We start from the raw sequence: 15,547 nt of genomic DNA on the forward strand, positions 1-15,547 counted from the left end.
CATTTTATTTTGACATGTAAAATATAATGTACATTTTCAATAAGAAATAAATGAATTTAATCTAATCTAATCATTTGCCACCAATGTTCGATAATGTCTTATTGCAGGACAGACGCTATCAGTATTCATGTCATGGCCTTTAATCACATTACTGTGTTGGCATTTCTATCTTTAGTATACAATTTTTTTATTATTGTTCGTATTCCTAGTTCAGATATATTTTTTTGCGTTACATCGATATCGATACAATTCACAATCGTCCCCGCTAAGGGCATCACTTGCTTGCGATTGCACTTAATCATAAACAACCATTAAACGTGTTACTTGAATGTTTGAAACTTGAATCCATTTGTCGTTTGACCCTCTAAGCAAGCTGAATGTTATTCTGCTTTAGCTATATAGGTACTTCAGTGTTAAAATTAAGATTTAATTATTGTGATAATTAAGTGATCGTGATTCAATATGGGTGCGGACAGCTCGAAGGAAGAAAACAAGTAAGGAAACAACTATATTATCAGCCAATTATTAGCAAATTATTTGTTAGCATTAAAATAACAGTAGGTAAGTACTTAGGTATATGTACTCGTAGTACAAAGTTGAATAGGTTACGTTAACTACTAAGAAGGTACCTACTTAAACATTTAGGTAGCATTAGATGACGTTGGGGAGGGAAGTAGGTAATAGGTCTATCACTTAACTCGGGCGGTTGGTAAAGAAGTGGTGTGGTGATTTCCTAGTAGAAAGGTAAAGCCGGTGAAGGTAGCTTATTTTGGGAGAACTAGTTTAGAAAAAATTGAAATTGACATTAATGTAATTCTCGCTTATTAATTAAATGTAAAGTGTAGTATGTAGGTACAAATTGAATAGTCTAAAGCAAATAAATAATGTAATAGGAATATAATAAATAAACTTAATACCTACCACTGAAATGGTAAATTAAGGTTAATATTAACGTAATTTAAGCTAATAAATAATTAGGGTTTAGAAAATGTATTAAGTATATTTTTATTTAACATCATACAAATCAGCTTCAGGCAACCCTATTCATGACGTGAAGCCAAGCGTTAATACTAGTCCCTTATTGCTGACCATTTATGAACTTCTTACCAATCATACGGTACAGCTGTAAGTAGGTAGCTATGCACTAGTAGATATTAGGGCCACTTGCACCATCCCACTAACCCGAGGTTAAGCGGTTAAACCGTTAACCCGTCAAATTGTACTGGTAACCATGATAACTCCAGGTTTAACCGGTTAACCCCGGATTAGTGGGATGGTGCAGGTACTACAAACAACCTTAAATAGTCGATTTTACTAATATTTTCTTTTTGTTTGTTGATTTGTGTATCTATTTCATACATTAACTATCTATAACTAGTTACGTAATTTATTAGTGGGTAGGTATTTCGCGATATGAATATTTCGTTAAGGACTTTTGTTAGTTGTTAACTGTGTGTCTATAATATGATATGAGATAGAGTAAGTAATAACTTTATTTATTGCGGTCTAAGAAGTCAATGCGCAATTCATTTCGTGGATTGCATTAATTGCTTGTTATTGTTATCGTTAACGAGTTATAGGTAGCTACCCTACCCTCGTAAGACCCAGGGCAATTTTGGCGCTTTCGAATTTAGAACTTTCTTTTATTTCTATACGAGTTCAAAACTCGAATTTAATTTGTACTTGTACAAGTACACGGGGACTTACGAGGCTACATAATTGTATATGTGTTCCCTGATTAAGCACGTGCTGTAAAGGCATGGTATAATAATATACTCCGCCTGGTACTCCATTCCCGTCTTTTCTAGGTCACCTAACTGACACGGGCTTACGTCATCATGCGACAGCGCTATATGATAATATGCGATAGCGCTATATATAGCGGCCATGTTGTTGTGACGTAGCCCCGTGTCACTCTGGGAATGGAAGACCATGTTTTATTAGACTATGTGTAAAGGTACTTTATGTCAAACCTTTAATAATACATATAAGTCTGTAAACATTAGGTGTGGAAATGGAGGAATAGGTATAACCAGCGGCAAAAGTGCATTTATGAATAGAAATCATTTTGCAGCTGTATGTACCTACAGCCTCTATACATGATGTTTTCAACCCTTAGCCATATTTCCCAAAATCGACTATGTAAAGCAATAAGTGTGATTTTTAAAAGTGGAAAAATTACTGTCTTTGGTGAGACTTGAACTCACGGCCTCTGTTTAGATACTCCAGCGCTCTGCCATCTAAGCCTCCAAGACCTCATCCGTAGCACCCAGAGGCCGTGAGTTCCCAAGACAGTAATATTCCACTTTTTAAAATTCTAAGCTTATTCGTTCGGAGACGTTTCTACTTGTTAAAAATTAAATAAATAAGTGTGATATTCGTGTTCTTCGCAACTAGCTCAAATGATATCGTTATACTCAACAACATATGACTAATTTTGATTTTTCTTCGCTGGCTATCTGCCTGAGTCAACCTGATCTACCTGTAACCTGTAGGTACTGTTTTAGATCCAGATTACAAGATGAAAGACTACAACGTCGGAACCAGTATGCCACGCAACAGAGACGACAGGAATCGCTACAAACTTCAAGTGCGACGTATCAGTCGCCTGTACAAACCCCGTAAGTTATTTTAACCACCACCACCAAACCACTTCATCATCCATCGATCGATCAATGCAATGTAAGTATCAAAAATCGCATCGCATGCGCACGGTAACCCTCCGAACTGCATGTTCGAAGCCAGTCGACTCTGACGCCGACCGCTAAGATACATTTGGTTAAAAAACCGGCCAAGTGCGAGTCGGACTCGCGCACGAAGGGTTCCGTACCATTACCCAAAAAAGGGCAAAAAATCACGTTTGTTGTATGGGAGCCCCACTTACATATTCGTTTTATTCTGTTTTTAGTATTTGTTGTTATAGCGATAACCGAAATACATCATCTGTGAAAATTTCGACTGTTTAGCTATCACGGTTCACGAGATACAGCCTGGTGACAGACAAACAGACGGACAGTGGAGTCTTAGTAATAGGGTCCCGTTTTTACCCTTTGAGTACGGAACCCTAAAAAGTAGGTACACGTTGATTATAAGTATGTAAAGGATGGCTCACGTTAGACCGGGCCGTTAGGCCGGGGCCCGTTTTCTATGGAAAGCATCGCGTGATCACCTGTCATGTCATAGAAAAGTAAGCGCCGGAAGCTCCGGCCCGGACACGGCCCGGTCTAGCGTGAGTCATCCTTAAAAACACACTCGGAGAGTGCGTTTGTAGCCTTGGCATAAATGCATTCTCTAAGTTTGCCATTGCTTACCAATCACTCGTGTGAATGCACCAAAAAACTGTCGGCAGGGATGCGAAACTCCTGACTTCGGCCAAACTCGGCTCAGCATTGCTCCGAGCAATTATTAGGGTTGACACAACTGGACGTCCCCTTGCGTGCACGACCACAGATAAGACAATGGCTTGAATTTTGACAACCCTAAATTGCCGAAAGGGATAGTGCCATATATTAGAAAGGGACAGCATGATTCGACCCTGAACCGCTGTCAAACTTCGGTTTTGTAGGAAGTTTCCTTTCTGTACGGCAGTACTATTATTTATTCTCATATTCTGTGCTGTCGGTAAAGTCTAATTGTACATTGATATCACTTTCAGTACAGAGAGATCCCGAACGCCTTACAATTACACAACGGAGAACTTACAAAGTGTAATAAAACAAACTAGCCAACCAAATGTTCTGGAAAGATCCCGCAACCCATACAACTATAACTCTGAAGACTTGCATGGAATCAAGCAAACTCCCAATTTGTACCCAAACCTTAACGTGAGCCGAGGCGAGGACAGCTTTGTTTACGTGAATAGGTAACTATGGACAGACAATGGACCCTACATTAAAATTTTCATGAGACATACCTAAGGTTATAAGGCGTTAAAGTGCGTGTTCAAATATTTTTGAGCAGCTCGGCCGCTCCGATATTTCTGATGGCGACTGTACCTACTGTACCTGCTTACTAAAATTACAGAGACGTTTTTTCTCTATTAGTCTTGCTTTGCTAAAAATGCTTGCCTAAATTAATATCTCACCTACTACTTTAAGTAAATTGTTATACCACCACCAGACCACCGTCAACACCAACCAGGCCCTCACCGCAGCCATCGGCTCCTCCGGCCTCAGAAATCAACGAAATATTAAATATCCCGACAACTGCACTCAACGCTTCAAGGAGCCCTTCAACGCCTCAGGCGTTGCAAGTGCCTACTACGAAACACCCATTCTCTCAGGCCAGCGTGGTACAAAAATCTGTGTTCCACGTCAGCGCTTCGCCAAAGGTTCCTACTCGGCCGCCACCACCATCTAATTCAAATAAATTCAGGTAAATAACTTGATTCTTGATAGATCGTGCGTTTCACGAAGGTGTGTTCCATAATTATTATTCATGGTTTCGTAATGATAATTAAGAGGGTACGCCAATGGATTGCCGAATGCGTTTTAACCATGTTTTGACAGTCTTATAGTTATAATTTATAATACACAATAAGTTCCCTAACAATACTTACCTAATAATTGTTTTTTACACAGTCATAATACTCCCGGGACCTCGCAGTCAGCAAATGCTTATACCAATAAAAATGTAGCACTCTCAGATGCGAAACCCAATACAGCAGGACCTTCGAAGTCCAAGCCTTCTGCAACTAAGAATGGAGATGGTCAGCTTAAAATAATTTCTTTACCTCGTAAGACCCAAGCCAATTTTAGCGCTTTTGAATTTGGAACTTTCTTTTATTTCTATAAGAGTTCATAACTCGAATTTAATTTGTACTTGTACAAGTACGCGGGCAGTGACGAGGTTAAACCTTATACAGTCGCCGTCATATATTATTAGGTATTAGCTGTTATAATACTTTATAGAATATATTATGTAAGTATAACATTTAAAACTTTAGCGTTTTGAAGTGGTTTTGAACCTGTTTTGAACACATATTTAATCATATTATTTTTTCTAACTTTCCAGGGGCCGAGACAACGACATCAGTTGCCCAACGTGCTGCCAGCGCTACGGGCTCAGCATCTACCAGTGCAGCAACGGACACGGCTCCTGCCAGGACTGCCGCTTGGCTCAGCGGTCGTGCGGCAAATGTCTCTCGCCCATCACTGCCATGAGGAATATTGCGATGGAAGCTGTTATAGCCGACGTATGAATTTTCCGTCTATTCTGCACCCTCTAGCCCTCAAATTGTTAATTTCTTATTTTTAAAAGAATGGTATCTACGTGCGGCCCGCACTAGCTGACAACATCAACCAGTAGCAAGGGACACGGCTCCTGCCAGGACTGCCGATTGGCTCAGAGGTAGTGCGGCAATGTCTATCGCCCATCATTGCTATGAGCAACATCGCGATGGGAGCTGTTGCTGAAGCTGCTGACGTAAGAATGTCTTGTCCTATCGGCACCCTCGTAATCCTCTAAGCGCCACTTGCACCATCCCACTAACCCGGGGTTAACCGGTTAAACCGTTAACCCAGTGTCAAATTGTACTGGTAACCATGGTAACTCCGGGTTTTACCGGTTAACCCCGGGATAGTGGGATGGTGCAAATGGCGCTAATGAGATTAAAAACCGTTCGAGAACTAGCCCCAGCTCTTAAATGTTATTTTACGTTACAGTTGAACACTACTTGTCCGAACGAGGGCTGCACGCTACGCTTTAACTTCGATGGGATGCAACGTCACCTCAAGGAGTGCCCGTTTGGGGAGATGGACTGTCCAATGGGCGCAGTCTTTGGACAATGCTCAACTCGATGTAAATAAACGAATGATGTTATTTTTTACTTCTCCTGCTTGTTAATAATTTTAACTAATCCGAAAGTACGTATGTTTGTCTTAAGTACCTATGTAGGTATCTGTTACCACGGCTAGATTACTAAACCGATGTTTGGGTATGAATTTTGACATGTTAACTTAAATCGAATAAGGGAAAATGATATGTCACGGTATGCCGTATACCGCATAAAATGCTTGACACGCAGAGTATAGTCACATTCTCAAAATGTAATTGTGTCATACTCGTATTAGCAGACTGTCTTTGCAGCATATTGCTAGAAATACTTGCCTATCTACTCTAGATATAATGCCATATATAATATTTAGTTAATCACTTATTTGGAATTTTCAGGCAAAGTTTCTGACATGGCTGTACATTTTGACGAGTGCCACAAGGAGCAACGCTCCGCAGAAATAGACAAGGAGATGTACGTATTCAACATATGCATGGAGACCCATAAAATGTTTCTTATTAAGAATGGTCCCTACAACTTCTTAGTTCACGTTAAAGTAGACGAGAAAGAACGTAAAATTTCAATGACTGTCCAGTTGCTAGGCACGAAAATAAGTGCCGACAAATGGACGTATGAGTTCCACGTCTACAACAAGAGACAGCCGTTAAGGAAGTATCTTTACGTTGACAATTGTCAGTCGATCGGTACTCCTGTTGCGGATATTTTCAAAGAGAGCCAGTGTGCTACCCTGCCACTTAGTTACGCCATGACTTTCGTCAACGAAAGCGCTTTGACGTACAAGTTTTTTATAAAGAAGGAAATGAACCAGAGGGGACGTAGGAGAGGTCCCAGGAATTTTAACGATGCGAATTAAACAAATATTTAAGGTTGTAACAGACTGCATGCCAGCTGCAAAACTTGTAGAGTTAGACCAAGAAAAGTCTGCAACGGTTTTGATAGCACACGCAGTGCAAGTGTTATTCCTCTTAAGACCCAGTAGGGCAATTTTGGCGCTTTGGAATTTGGAACGTTCTTTTATTTCTATATGAGTTCAAAACTCGAATTTAATTTGTACTTGTACAAGTACACGGGGACTTAGTGGACTTACGAGGTTATACGTCATAGTTCTATGACTTTATGACGTATAAATAACACTTACACTGCGTGTGCTATCGAAATCGTTGCAGACTTTTCTTGGTCTAACTCTATGAGAACTGCAGTCCACCTGTTTCGGCCCTTGACAAGTTAATCAAAGATAAGCTTTAGTAACCTAAGTCCATGACGAATTTATAAAATTCTTGGAATTGTATGTTAATGTTAAGCCATTCAATTAACTCTGAGTAATTAGAAGTAAACTCATGTTAGTATTCTCGTAGGAGTCGTAGGTTAGTATCAAACCAAATGGGCTTAGGTTCGATTTTGTTCTTATGTACCTAAATAGATTATTATTTGATACGACTATGATTGAAATGTACAATTAGATACATGTTTTCGTCTAAATTTATGATTTTATTTGTCATTTCGTATCTCCTTAACATTGTATCTTAAGAATGCGAATGTAAACGAATAATAAGATTATAATGTAATAGATATTTACGAGCCTTTCCACAATGATTGGTTACCTACTCCTAAATGTTTTCTCAATTACAGGGTTGGGCATATTATTAAGTGTCCTAGTTTTGTACTGCCATTTTACTTAAATATAGCGCAACTTTTTTTAACTATATTATTTTTTATTAATCGAGAATTTATGCGTGTTTATGATTTCTAGATGTCAGCTTGATATCTATTGTTTTTATAGTGTTATCAACATGGACGCGAAACGCCAGCTCGTTGTAAATTTATGCAAGCAAAAATTCCGACCATGCGAGATATTTAAGAAGCTAAAACATTTAGAATATTAATGTAAGGTTCACATCTCGGACCATTAAGCGCTTTAAAAAATCAGGATCTTCAAGAATCAGGCCCAAACCTGGTCGAAGACCATCTGTTTGTGTCAAAAATATAATTAAAAGTGTTCGTGAGCGTATTCGGCGAAATCCATCCCAAAGTGCTAGTAAACTCGTTAAATATATGAAAATATCCCGACGATCAATGAGGCGTATATTACGACATAATCTTGAATTGAAGGCCTTCAAAAAATAAAAAAAACGTGGATTAACAGAAGCCCAGTAAAAAGCTAGAGTGAAAAAATGCAGGGACTTGCTAGCTTGGCATGAGGGCGATGAAATTATTTTTTCCGACGAAAAGATGTTTCAATTGCAAGATAGCCACAATCAACAAAATGATCGCGTTTACGGTGCTTCATTGAGGTATATTCCAGTAGACAAATTAGCCGTACAGCGGTTTCAAAGTGCGTCGGCTGTCATGGTATGGGGTGCCATATCACCTAGGGGCAAACTACCACTGCTGTTCATTGATCGGGGAATAAAAATTAACCATTTATACCGTGGCAAGAATGCCCTGCATCTTCACTAGACTTGAATCCGTTGGACTTTTCTATATGGGGATACATGCTCAGCAGGATTGGCAGCACACAGGGAATTAATTTAAATTCATTCAATTATCGGTTGATCAAGATATGGAACGATATAACAGATGATGTAGTGCGTGCCGCGTGCAACTCATTCTATGGTAGAATGCGTAAAGTTATACAGGTTAAAGGAGAGCTATTTGAGCTAATGAATTAATTTTGTAAATATAGAGTATGCTTAAAATAAAAACAAGTTTAATATTCAGATTTGAAGCTTTGTTTTAATTTTATGGCTGTTTTAAACTAGGACACTTAATCTGCCCAACCCTGTAATTATGTTAAAAAGATTAGTATTATTTAGATTTAGGTTTTAAGTTTTTTAGTTTAGTTAAGTATCGGAGTTGTGAAAAAGATATAAAAGAATAGGGTATTTGACTACTAGTCAAATCAGTTTCTTTTTTCGAACTGTCAAAGCGATTTTGCTACTATGGAATTTAGATGAAACACTAGCATGTGACGTCACGATCATATTCCCTACCTACTCTTTACAGTTTTATACGGGTTTTAAAATAGAAATTGTGTCTAAAAATAACTGCTGTCTATGTTTCTGTATTACTCTTCTGGTGCTTTATTTCATGCATGGTAAAATAAAAAATAATTTATTTTAAAGACGATCAAATACCCTATTATTATTAAAGACATTGTAATTTTATTAACAATTTGTTTACTGTTTATTCCATTCGGTTTAAGCCAACAAATTTTATTTGTATGAATTTTATTATCTTAATGGATGTTTAATGTTAGCTAATTAAGCACGTCGGTTGAGTTATGATACGGACGTAAAATTAATTTGTTCAGCTCCTTATTTGCAGTAAGATAACTATGAATCTACATAGTTCCTGCATTGCTTTGAACCTTGAACTAACGTAGTTAGTAGCGGATAAGATATCGCTTTCCAACTAGAAGAAATGTATAAAAGCATCATAATTATTTGATACCCTAGTTCACACTCGTATTTACGATGAAAATTTTATTGTAATTAATATATACCATAGTGCACAAACATAAAGTCTCAATTAATACCAAATTTTCCGCGGACGAGTGTGAACTAAGAGTACCTATACATATTATACCTATATTATGTCGTATACTATCACGCACATATGTATAGTATACACCTACTATAATATAGGTAGTGCGTGGTGGGAAATCAGGCGATATTTATGTCAGGGCATAATGGCCTCAAGTATTCACGTAATATTTGACAAAATATCCATTGTCAAATACATTACTAATATGGCACTTAGCCGCCACAGTTGCACACATTGCCACATAACAAATGTTCATTATATACGGATCTTAGGGCCAAGGAGGAGTTTAAGGTGGTCGGAATTTTGTAATAAATGGAGGGGACTTTTTATGGCGCTTTTTTATTGGTTGTCACCTACTTAGAATATATGGGTTTACGGAAGATTCTCCTAAACTGTGAGAAATATGTTGAAATAGAGATTATATGATATTGATGTTACATGAGGGATTCGAGGATAGGTAGGTACTTTTATATTAATTATTATGGTATACCGCATAATGGTGACATTTCTTGAATTTAAGTAGACAGGATAATTTTAGTAGTAGCCTAGTGCACCGGTGGATTACAGTTCTACCGCTTAACCTCGTAAGACCCAAGCTTTGCGCTTTTGAATTTGGAATTTTCTTTTATTTCTATAAGAGTTCATAACTCGAATTTAATTTGTACTTGTACAAGTACGCGGGGACTTACGAGATTAAGTCAGACAGTTGAAAAGATAATTGCAAACAATCAAACTTGTACACTATTTTATGGATTACCACAACACACTAATATAGTGTCTTATCTTATACATTTCGAGACACTACCGTCTTTCGGCATTTACGATTTGTTATTGTAAGACTATGACTAATGGACCGGCGTTATTAGCGTGATACCTACGATTTAATAGTTGTCTACATACGGGCCTAGGGTTGCCAGATGGTCGGGATTTAGCGGGATTCTCCCGATTTTTAGCATGTGTTCCCGATTCCCGACAAAGTGAAAATTGTCCCGAAAAACAGCTTCACGTTAAAAAACAATAATTTCATGTTCCGAACTGTCCTCGAGCGAGCGAGCGACCCGCGTTGATAGTTAGGTTTTTTTGTTTGTTCAAGATCTCAAAGAATTTATACTATTTTTATATAAAAACGTCTATGGGCAGAGCAGCAGACGTAGTGCCAATAATATAAAATATCGTTTTTTTTAATACAATTACTTTAAATTGAATGTCTTTTTTTTCCCGACTTAAGTCCCAAAATCCCGAAAATTTGATATTTTTTCCCGATAATAGCGCCTTTCGATCTGGCAACCCTATACGGGCCCCTGAGTACCGTAAAACGGGGTGAGTAGGTGTCGCGGGGAGAGGTGGGTTATGAATGGGGAGAGAAGGTTTGAGAGGGGGGTGAGAAGGGATTTTAAGGCTACTGCTACAAAAATAATGTATTCCAATTTAAAATGGAGCTATAGTAATACGCATAATAAAAAAAAATCGATCCATCAATCTTCCAAAATCACCTTTGTATGAAAACCCCTCTCACCCCAAATACGAGGCACTACGGGGTGAGGTGGGTTTTCCTCTATAACGTCAAAGTTATGAAATGGAACTACCCAAAATAAAATAAAAACTAAAATACAAACGGAACACTTATTATATACACCATTCAGTTTTCATATGTAAAAATAAAATGTTATCGAGGTTTGAATTTCAGTTTTGACCCTACTCAAATTTTACGGTAAATATAAATTATGGTACATCTGGTGCTCCATTACGACACCCTGTGCTATAATAAGCACATTACGTAACCGCGTCATAAATTTAAAGGGTCATTTGTACCTACTGTAAAACGTAGTACGATACACTTGCGCATTTCCGATTTTTGCACTTGTAGGTACATATTATACCTATTATTTCGTGTAGTTTTACTCACCTACCTACTTTCTCACGGGCACTGATAACTGAAGTATTATATGTGTTTGAATCATTAATATTAATTACATATATTATTACGCCAATTTAATTCATTTTATTTTAATACTTTAAACATTGTACTTTATGTCAATAAAGCATGTATTTTCACTTCGATGGTTTAATTTCGTGTCTTTAAAATAATATTACTTATAGGTACATATTAGGTAGGTTACCTTATCTGTACAGTACCTATACAGTCTACAGTACAGTAGCGCGTAACTCGCGCTGGCAGTGAATGCGGTAGCTCTACCCTGATTGTCTGTCCCATTCCAAATTGTTTGTATCCCGTTCATGGCAGTGACAATCACCACATCACACACACACGTGTCCGGATCGGAGCTTCGAGCTTACTTTTCTATAACATGACAGGCGATCAAGTGATGCTTTCCATAGAAAACCATGCGCCGGAAGCTCCGGCCCGGACACGGTCCGTTCTAACGTGAGTCATCCTTAAACTGTTCACCAATCACATCGATGCATGCGAATTTCGATAGAAATTCTAAGATCACCTATCTTTGCTCTTGCAGTACCTACCTATATTGGAGTGACAAAATTTAGATTTTCGAAAATAATTTGAGTTGTAGTTGTAGTGTATTTCCGTGGCCAGGGCGTATATGTAGTTACTTAAAAGCATATACGAGTAGACTGCATAGAGTACAGCTAGTACAGTCAACAACAAAAGTAGCGGATCAACTGGCTGAAACTTTTGAACGCGAACTCTAGGGTAGCAGATAAAGTAATATCTGGCGCGTTGTTTCAGGTATCAGGGAACATTCTCGACATGTAACAATAAGGACAACCAAAACGTTATCTAAGTATGAATTATTTTATTTTGTAAGGAGTACCAACAGCTGCAATAACATTATATAGATTTAGGTAACAATACAAAGCCAATTACAGGTACTCACAGATAGAAATGAAGTAGACAATATATCAAACTTTGCGCGCAATTTCACACATGCTATCACGTTTTATACATTTAGAAAATAACAAAAAAAAAGACACTTAATTTTATAGAACTTATAACTGATCTAGGATGGACTGCTAACAATACTAGAATAGAGGATACGTAAATACTTATCATATAATTCTGCTAATGATAAGGTTGAACTATCGGCGACTAAACATTACTAAAAACTCCCAAATTGTTATGTCAAATGTATTTTTGCTAAGTATAGTAGATTGTTAACCAAGGGATGAAATTCACTCATCTCTGCCGAGGCAGTTAGGCGCTCGAACGCAGTGAGAGCGCCAATAGTCCTAGGTTGAAATGATGCCTTTCACCCGAGTTAAACACTCTACTTTTCATTTTGAATACGAGGAAAGTAAAATGCATCTGTTTTTTAAAAAACATGACTAAGTATAAATTTTTTTTTTTTTAGAGTACTTTCAATTAACAATTTAGGCAAAAGTACTTATCGTTATTTATGGAATGGGGAGTCAAATATCAGAATGGAAATTGTATAATAAATTCAGTTTTACCCAAATTTCAATTGCTTATCGTAAATAAAATTAATAAAATCGTACTTAGAACCTAAAATGCTCTAGTGCAGAAACGTATCATTTTCTGTACTTACATCTTTTAGAACAACAATATTATGACCCTCTTTCAAAGCATAAGAAATGAAAAACAATACCTATGGTAATTTCTTATTAATGTGTTGATCGGTGGTTCTAATGGGTCCAAAGATCTCTGCAATCTTATCTCGTCTTAAGTCGAGAAACTAGTGCATATCTCTCCGATAAACAATGACGCAAAATGCGCATTACGTCAGATGCAATAATTAAGTTCCGTGATGGCGATTAGTATTTTTTTGTGATAAGCAATTTCCAAGGCAAGGCAAGTCCAAACTGTGAAGTTTTGCCAATAGAGTATGGTGTGATAAAACTTGGACTAATGACGCAAAAAGAAAAAAGAATTGAAATAAAAATCGGCCAAAAGCATGTCGGGCTATGCTCAGTGTAGGGTTCTGTACATTACAAGCATAAGGGAGTACCTTTCGCAGCGCTTTTTACGTCTTTTTACTAATAGACCGGGAGATAGTGACACATTTTACTGGGTCATTTGTACCAGTATGGCGGTTCGTCAGGGGTCTAAGCATGTAATGAAGGAAAGAAAATGCTATGACCATAGCGCTGGTACCGGCGGCCCCATCGCGTGGGCGTTAGTCGAACGTGTCGGATAAAATACGAGTGTCGAACGATTTGTACCACAAAAATCCTCGTATTATTCGATAGTCCATAAAAAAGAAGTAGGCGGTAGCGTAATGCCATACTTCTCCGGTGTGACTTACAGCCCGCCATACTGAGGCGAACACGTTAATTAAAAAAAAACAATTCAACCATTTGTACCAAGCTAATTTTTGCACAGGTGATCATCGTCGAGCAGCCATTCATGGACATCACCATGCCATACTTTTCGGATGGTTCCAAATGCCCGCCATACCGCCGCAAGGGAGTTAATTTTTTTTTTATTGCTAAACGATTTGTACCATCTTGAATTTTTTTTTCAACACTTTCTGTGTGATCATAAATAGAAATCTCATAATGCCATACCTGTAGGAGGTGGCAAATGTGCACAATATTTTTTTTTTTATTGTAAGATTTTATTCGTATTTTTGACGATTTGTACCAGTATGGCACTAATTTTTCCTGAAAGTTTAAGTTTTACCGAATATAAATCCAAAATTTCAAAGACGTAGGTGGCGGCAATCTTGTCTTATAACTATATATTATGTTGAATAATATTGTACGGCTACCACCGCTCGAACGATTTCTCGAATCATAGAGATCTCGGCTCATCGTGCTGTAAACCTCCATTCACCATTAAATTACATCAAATCTACCACTGTGTTGCCAGTAAAATGAAACGTTTTATTAATAGTAAATATATTTATCGGCGGAAGAATGCACATAAGTAAATAAATTACTACTAATTAAAAATACAATATTTAAATGCTTATTTTAAATAATCAGTCAGAAAAATGGTTTCAATATTGTATTGGTTGTCGACATAGAGCGAATGTGGAAGCTCCAGCCCCCTGGTTACGGTATAGGCAAATTTTTCAACACTAAAAAAACCCTGTAGAAAATATTTTTTTCGAGGGTGGCACCACCTTGGCACTTCACCATAAGTACGGTGTAATTTTTCCAAACGTTTTTTTTCCAACGTTCGTAAATTTAAAATGCCTACTGTAACAATTCGTACCATTTTTTTTTAATTCATATCTTGCTTGAGTGTGACAATCTTCCGCCCCATGGTAACAGTAGATATGGGATATTTTTTTTTAGGTAGAATTTTACCCAAACGATCCGGATACAAAGATGCCATACTGTAACAAATGATTTTATGTCTTGTACTTTGAAAACCCGTCGAAATATCAACTTTTTCAAGTATGGTGCCCCTTTTTCCCCCTATTAGAAGTATGGCAAATACAATAATGGTCACATTGCATCATCTAATTTCCAAAAATCCAAATGCCATACTGGTACAAATCGTCAAATTTTTTTTTATTTTTTAAGTCTTGGCTTAAGTCTCACAGTCGTCCGCCCCGTAGTTATAATCCGGAATAATTTATTTTTAGGTATAATTGTATCCAATCAAACAGAATATGATTATGCCATGCTGTAAAAAATTATTTTACGTATTGTATAGTCGTATTTTTGAAACGTGTCGATTAAATAAGTTTTTCAAGTATGGCAGCACTTTTTCCCCCTACTATAAGTATGGCAATTATAATAACGGTCACATTTTATCAAATACTCTCCAAAAATTTAAATGCAATACTGGTACAAATCGTTTAGCAAAAAAAAAAAATTAACTTCCTTGCGGCGGTATGGCGGGCATTTGGAACCATCCGAAAAGTATGGCATGGTGATGTCCATGAATGGCTGCTCGACGATGATCACCTGTGCAAAAATTAGCTTGGTACAAATGGTTGAATTGTTTTTTTTTAATTAACGTGTTCGCCTCAGTATGGCGGGCTGTAAGTCACACCGGAGAAGTATGGCATTACGCTACCGCCTACTTCTTTTTTATGGACTATCGAATAATACGAGGATTTTTGTGGTACAAATCGTTCGACACTCGTATTTTATCCGACACGTTCGACTAACGCCCACGCGATTGGGCCGCCGGTACCAGCGCTATGGTCATAGCATTTTCTTTCCTTCATTACATGCTTAGACCCCTGACGAACCGCCATACTGGTACAAATGACCCAGTAAAATGTGTCACTATCTCCCGGTCTATAAGAAGAGAAG

At 37.6% G+C, this 15,547-nt stretch overlaps 3 protein-coding genes across 3 annotated transcripts in view; 2 read left to right on the forward strand and 1 right to left on the reverse strand.

Annotated features, from left to right (window-relative positions):
* Positions 1–15,547, reverse strand: part of LOC134800196 (protein Red) — a 130,394-nt gene that overhangs the window by 17,206 nt on the left and 97,641 nt on the right. The window lies entirely within an intron of this gene.
* On the forward strand, positions 345–4,803 carry LOC134800327 (uncharacterized). The gene is made up of 5 exons (XM_063772826.1): positions 345–494; positions 2,508–2,621; positions 3,656–3,862; positions 4,120–4,374; positions 4,581–4,803. The coding sequence occupies exons 1-5, from the start codon at positions 463–465 to the stop codon at positions 4,801–4,803; spliced, it is 831 nt and encodes a 276-aa protein (XP_063628896.1). The 5' UTR covers positions 345–462.
* Positions 5,002–6,797, forward strand: LOC134799975 (uncharacterized). Its single transcript, XM_063772407.1, has 3 exons — positions 5,002–5,194; positions 5,664–5,799; positions 6,172–6,797. The coding sequence occupies exons 1-3, from the start codon at positions 5,159–5,161 to the stop codon at positions 6,645–6,647; spliced, it is 648 nt and encodes a 215-aa protein (XP_063628477.1). The 5' UTR covers positions 5,002–5,158; the 3' UTR covers positions 6,648–6,797.

The sequence above is a fragment of the Cydia splendana genome, chromosome 19 (assembly GCF_910591565.1).
Source record: "Cydia splendana chromosome 19, ilCydSple1.2, whole genome shotgun sequence".
Taxonomy (NCBI): domain Eukaryota; kingdom Metazoa; phylum Arthropoda; class Insecta; order Lepidoptera; family Tortricidae; genus Cydia; species Cydia splendana.